The sequence below is a fragment of the Vigna unguiculata genome, chromosome 8 (genome assembly GCF_037176805.1).
Source record: "Vigna unguiculata cultivar grain cowpea cultivar isolate G323 ecotype 2 chromosome 8, ASM3717680v1, whole genome shotgun sequence".
In the NCBI taxonomy this organism is placed as follows: domain Eukaryota; kingdom Viridiplantae; phylum Streptophyta; class Magnoliopsida; order Fabales; family Fabaceae; genus Vigna; species Vigna unguiculata.
In genome coordinates, this window is record NC_140799.1 from 34269006 (window position 1) to 34275005 (window position 6000).

General features: G+C 30.9%; 1 protein-coding gene across 1 annotated transcript; it reads right to left on the reverse strand.

The window, feature by feature from the left end:
* Positions 1 to 223: 223 nt before the first annotated feature.
* LOC114193338 (U2 small nuclear ribonucleoprotein B'' 2-like) lies at positions 224 to 3519 on the reverse strand. Its single transcript, XM_028083089.2, has 5 exons — positions 3353 to 3519; positions 2321 to 2493; positions 1838 to 1931; positions 918 to 1000; positions 224 to 690 (listed from the first exon to the last, which is right to left on the reverse strand). Exons 1-5 carry the CDS (start codon positions 3423 to 3425, stop codon positions 415 to 417), a joined length of 699 nt encoding a protein of 232 aa, XP_027938890.1. The 5' UTR covers positions 3426 to 3519; the 3' UTR covers positions 224 to 414.
* Positions 3520 to 6000: the final 2481 nt, after the last annotated feature.

The following is a 6000-nucleotide window of genomic DNA, read 5'->3' on the forward strand; positions in this document are numbered from 1 at the left end:
AACAAAGTAAATAACACACCCTAGTAGTAATTTCTAAAAATCTAAACCAGTAATAATAGTATCACAAGTTCAGAAAACTTTATCATGGCTCTTCATTGCTCTTATTTCTGTTTCGAAAGCTTGTTACCACATCATTAGTTTATTTATTTATTTATTTCCTCTCTTGACTCTTCAATTAAAACTATATAGTTGAAGAACCTATTACAATGTTCAAGTGGACATGTTTGAGAGATAAAATTAAAATTAAACCACATAAAATCAATAAACATTATAACAGCACTATCTCAACCTTTCGACAAATGTGGTTGAATTCTTACTCTGCCTTGCTGGTTTGACTTCCTGTAATCTTACAATGTCTGCAATTAGTTTCTGGAAGATCTACAAAAATACAGACTACAGAAAACTGACAAGCTACTACTTCTTAGCAAAGGTTATATTCATGGGATTCAGTGGAGTGATTTTGAAGCCGTTCAGAGCCTGCATGGCCATGGATGATTGCACCTCATCTTCAAAATCAACAAATGCAATTCCTGGCTTGGCTTCAATCAAGCGCACTTCCTTAAAACCTGGGTATTGTTCGAAGAGCATTTCAAGCATCCTACCAGTAGTTTCATGAGGCAAATTCTCTATGAATAAAATATTATTAGGAGCAGCTGCTTCTTGGGCACTGGGTCCTTGACGGAATGATGCCTGCAGATAATAGTAGATATTCTATGTTAGTCCAATAAACATTACCATCATATCCACCGACCTACAGTTAAACCAAAACCAAAAACTATCACAATAATCACTGTTGTTTAATTTGCTAGTTTCAATCATGCTTACAAAACTATCAGACATGAAGATTGATCTGATGAACCAAATATGAAAGAGGAGAGAGAGAAAATCAGACACCATAAATGATTATAGAAACTTACAGTTGGACCACCATTACTAGCACTATGTGTGCCATTAGCCGCACCAGATTGTTGTGCTTCCTCAGCACGCCGCTTTCTTTCAGCTGAACAGGCAAAACTATGTGAGTCTAAATTAAACAGTCAGAAATTACTACAAACCCAACAAATGAACTAATATTAATTCGTATACAACAAGATCAGAAAGAAGGAACACAAAAACAATTTCCAAAGGGTGAATTTCGATATTTTTCTCTTAAAATGTTAAACATGGAATTTAAATGGAAATGAAGATTTATTTACACTTCAAATCTAGATGCAGGAATTGAAGGATAACTTTTTGTTTTTTTCCAAAATTTGGAGGGGGAATAGGTGGGTTGATTTACTAATCTTTCACACGCATAGGAGTCCATGTATATGGGGAAAAAAAATTAACGTCACAAACGCTATATAAACACTACAAGCTCACTAACAACGTTACAACAGAAAATTTCTATCATTTTATTTTGGGCCCAAGAAATCTGAGATTGGTAAAGGTTTGCTAAAGTTCCTAGGTAAAGGAAACGAAACTAACTTAAAAAGTACATCAGGTGCATTCAGGAATGACCACAACAAACGACCATTGGGTTCAAACACAGTATGATCTCCGTCATATATTCACACACTTTCACCTATTTAACATTTTTCAGTTTTAAATTCTCCATAGAGAATTGTCATGTTATGATAGAATTAAATAACACTAATTATTTCTTCCTTTTAGCTGCATTGTGGATTCCTCCCATTAATTTCTAAGTACTAGTGTTTGCAATGCTACAATCTCATTATATATGATCCTTTGTCCTGTTCAAACTTAAAAAGAGGGAAAGATAATAACGGTACATGTATGCATTAGTTCTACAATTCAAAAAATGACGAAGGAAACAATAAATGACAGTTATGCCCACCTTTCTCCTCTTGTTTCTTCTTCTTTTCCCTTGGAACATAACTACCCTCTTCTTTTGCAATACAATCAGACTTAGTTTTTGCATATTGAATTCTCTGCATCGAATTATTGGCAAAAAAAGCTTTGAGACATATGTTGTAGATATATGACGCATTAACCAAAATCAAAATACCAAGCAGCTTCATGGGAAACTGCTGGGGGGGGGGGGAGGGACATGAGACCTCATTCATATTTTGTGTCATTCTTGATGATGAAAATAGTTCCAACAGGACACTAGAAATTTGGATCAAAGAAATTTTAAACAATTTTAAATAATAATACCCAGATGGAAGTATAGTTGGGCCAAAACATAAATCCATAATAGAAGAGAAAAACAGTGAAATAACTTGCACAAGCAACAAGAAATGGTTTCAACAGTTGGGTACAAGATATATCATATTTATGACAGAACTGTAAGCAAACTAACAAACCACAACTTGATTACCATAGGTTTTTCATAAAATGGAAAGTTTTGCATTTGTCTCACAGCATTGCTGGCTGCAGTGACTTCACTGAAACAAACCCATGCCTGTCCTCGAAGCCTGGGAGTCTTTAGAGCAACAACATCCAAAATCCTTCCATATTGAGAGAACAAGCAATACAGTGATCTCTTCAACTCTGCCACATTGAATAGAACAGCATATAACATTAAATTCGGCTACAGGGTCAATATCAAATTCAAAATGAATCTATTTTTCTAAAACCTAAAGTCATATCAACAAGATCAGTAAAATAACATATCAAATTACAACATCTAAGATGCAAAATCATTGGCAAGCATAACAAAATGTCACCACATATATCTTGGTTAATAAAAAAACCCATATTGCTCAATTGAAACACGCCCCTTCACCATAAGCAATAAAATTTCAGCCAAAGAGATACAAATTGCTCCTCCTAAGCCAAGTCCACAATCACTCCAATTCGTGAAAAAAAAAATTGTCACATATCAACATCAAATTAGTTTTTTGAAACCCCTAGAGTCACAAACGAAATCACCAAAAGAATAAATCCAATTAATTTTGAACCGTCACAGGGTGAACATGAAAATTCAAAGTTAATTAATTGTTCTTAAACCCTAAAAGCCGTATCAATATCTCCAATTACAGCATTTGAGATGTAAAATCATGGGCAACCATAATAAAATGCCACTACATGTATCTCCAGCTTATTAAGCTCCACATGGTCTAATTGAAACATGCCCACATCATTAAATTCCTCATTATCAACAAAATTTTAACAAAAAGTGATACAAGAATCACAGCTCCTAAGCCAAATCCAGTTACTCTAATTCAGCGGATCAAAACAAACTTAAAGACTATCATCCTGCCCCAAATTACATCCCAATTCACTTAAAACTTTACCGACAGAAGTTGCAACATAACAGAGTTAAAATATTACAGTGAGAAAATGGTTGCTAATTAAGCAGACAGTAAAAAAAAAAAAACATGTGAAGAAGGGTGTGAAAAGATGTTACCGTCTTTCTTGACCTTCTCATTGAGATTCTTGATGTAAATGGTCTGGTTTGGAGGTATGTCCCCTGATAACATTCTCTCTCTCTCCTTCTGATGGAGATGAATGAACACAGTGTAGCGGTGGTGCCCTAACCAAGCATAGACGAAGATCAGAAACAAAACGTTGTTTTTTATGGGCTTTTTAAAAGAAATTCAAATTTATGAAAGTGGGCTTGGCCCATCTTTCATTATAATGGGTTTGCTAGTTACCATCGTAACAGGTTTTTAAACTGTGATTTTTTTCTTTTTGCACCTCATTGCTAGTATTTGCACCTTTACACTATTGGTTAAAAAAAAACTAGGCTTAATTCCTCGTAACATACTCGGTTTGGTTCCAAATATTTAAAATGGTACTCACTTTTAAGTTTGTCTCAATTTAGTACCTAAATTTGTAATGTGCATCAATAATGTAGTACCCTCCATTAAGTTTTCGCGAACGCCGTTAAGTATCTTGCCACATGTTAATCTCTGATTTTTTTAATTTTTTAATTTTGAATTTTTTTTTGAATTTTATTTAAAAGAAAAATTGTCACGTGTCAAATATTTGATGTGACATGTGACATTGTTAGTGACACGTGGCAAGCTACCGCCACGTGACAATATATACCAAGTGTCATTGTCTTAATTTCAATTTAGTATTCACATGTGTCTATTTGTTTCAATTTAATATCCATATATGTTTATTTGTTTCAATTTAGTACCTCCTCTATTTGTTTCAATTTTGATCAAATATATCTTTTTTTTTTAAATTGAGAAATATTGTATCTCCCTTAAAACAAAATTTATTATTTATATAAATATTATATTGATATTTGTTACTAAAAATGACTTATAAAATTAAGTATTGAAATTTATATTAAAATTAATGGTAAAAGTCTGTTATTCATGACTTTTACTGTTAACTTTAATATAAATTTCAATACTTAATTTTATAAGTCATTTTTAATAGCAAATATAAATATAACATTTATATAAATAATAAATTTTGTTTTAAAAGAGACAAAATATTTCCCTATTTAAAAAAAAAATATTCGGACTAAATTGAAACAAATAGAGCGGGTACTAAATTGAAAGAAATAAACATATATGGATACTAAATTGAAACAAATAGACATATGTGGATACTAAATTGAGATCAAAACAATGACACTTGGTACATTGTCACGTGGCGGTACCTTGTCACGTGTCACTGACAATATCACATGTCACATCAAGGATTTGACACATGACAATTTAAAAAAAAATTAAAAAATCAGAGGCTAACACGTGGCAAGATACTTAACGGCGTTTGCGAAAACTTAACGGATGATACTACATTGATACACATTATGAATTTGATACTAAATTAAGACAAACTTAAAAGTGGGTACTATTTTGAAATTTTGGAACCAAATTGAGTATGTTTTGAGTAATTAAACCAAATAACTAATATGCTTTGTTTTAAAAAAGCAAAGAGCCATTATCGTCACCGTGTCTTCATTTTTCTATGCTGCACATTTGACTGCATTCTTATTCTCCATTGTACTCTTTGAAAGAAAAAGGAAAAAAAAGAAGAGAAAGAAAAATGTTGGACTTAGTAGAAAATTTGTTCCGAAAAACATATCATATAGTGAAAAGCTTGTGTTAGCAGTCCTATTCCACAAAACATCTCTAAAGTTTTCGAAAGTTTATTCTAAAAAACATCACATATATTCCAAAACCATGTTCTGCAAAGTTGGATTCATGTTATAAAAGACTTGTTCTGAAAATTTTATTCAAGAAATCATGTTTTGTTATGGAAAGTTTGGTTTCGAAGATTTTCATTACAGTTAGTCTGGAAGTCACCATTGAAATATAACATAAAATAATCTCTTAAAAATTATGAGAGTGTAGATAGTGATTATGGGTGCAGGAAGTAAAACCTTAATTTATTTATGACATGATAATTTATACATAAACATTAGTTTTTGTTAATTTAACATAAAAAAAATTATTGAATTCAACGTTGCATGAGTGAAATAAGTATAAATGATGAAAAAAACATAAATATTTAATATAATTATGTACTCGAGACTTAAACTTAAAACCATTAATTAATTTGTTATTTTTTTTCATAAAATAGTAGAATAAATTTGTATTAATTAATCTATCGATTTAATTAAATTTTAAGTCTTTATAAATTTGAATATTTTTAATTGAATTTTTATTAAATATTTTTGACATATTAAAAAATTTAATATTTTTTAATTGAATTTTTATTTTTTTATTTTTCTATTAAAGAAATAATATAACTGTTATTTTGTTCGTCTTATGCTAAAAAAGTGTAAAATTTTATAATTAATATACAATTATATTAAAATTAATGTAAAATAACATGTAATTCTTTTTTTTTTAAACATTTTCCATAACAATCTCAAATTCATTGTCTAAATCTCCAAAGATCGTAAAGTCCACTTTATATTTTAAAATTTTGGGTTGAGTTTAAAATTCAAGAGCCCAACCAGCCATTATCTCCTTTCAGAAAATCTCTTCAATCTTCCCATTCAGCTTTTCACTCATTTTTTCCCTTATTCACTCCAAAATAGCTCACCTTTCTTGTTTTCCTTCAAACAGAAGCGGAGGTAGGACCTTC

What these genes read in the sequence shown, in the direction of transcription:
- LOC114193338 (XM_028083089.2), bottom strand. Translation starts at nt 3,425, where the DNA reads ATGTTATCAGGGGACATACCTCCAAACCAGACCATTTACATCAAGAAT. An exon ending in CATTTTATGAAAAACCTATG is followed by an intron (nt 1,932 to 2,320) that starts GTAATCAAGTTG and finishes AATTCGATGCAG; the next exon opens with AGAATTCAATATGCAAAAAC. An exon ending in CTAGTAATGGTGGTCCAACT is followed by an intron (nt 691 to 917) that starts GTAAGTTTCTAT and finishes TATTATCTGCAG; the next exon opens with GCATCATTCCGTCAAGGACC.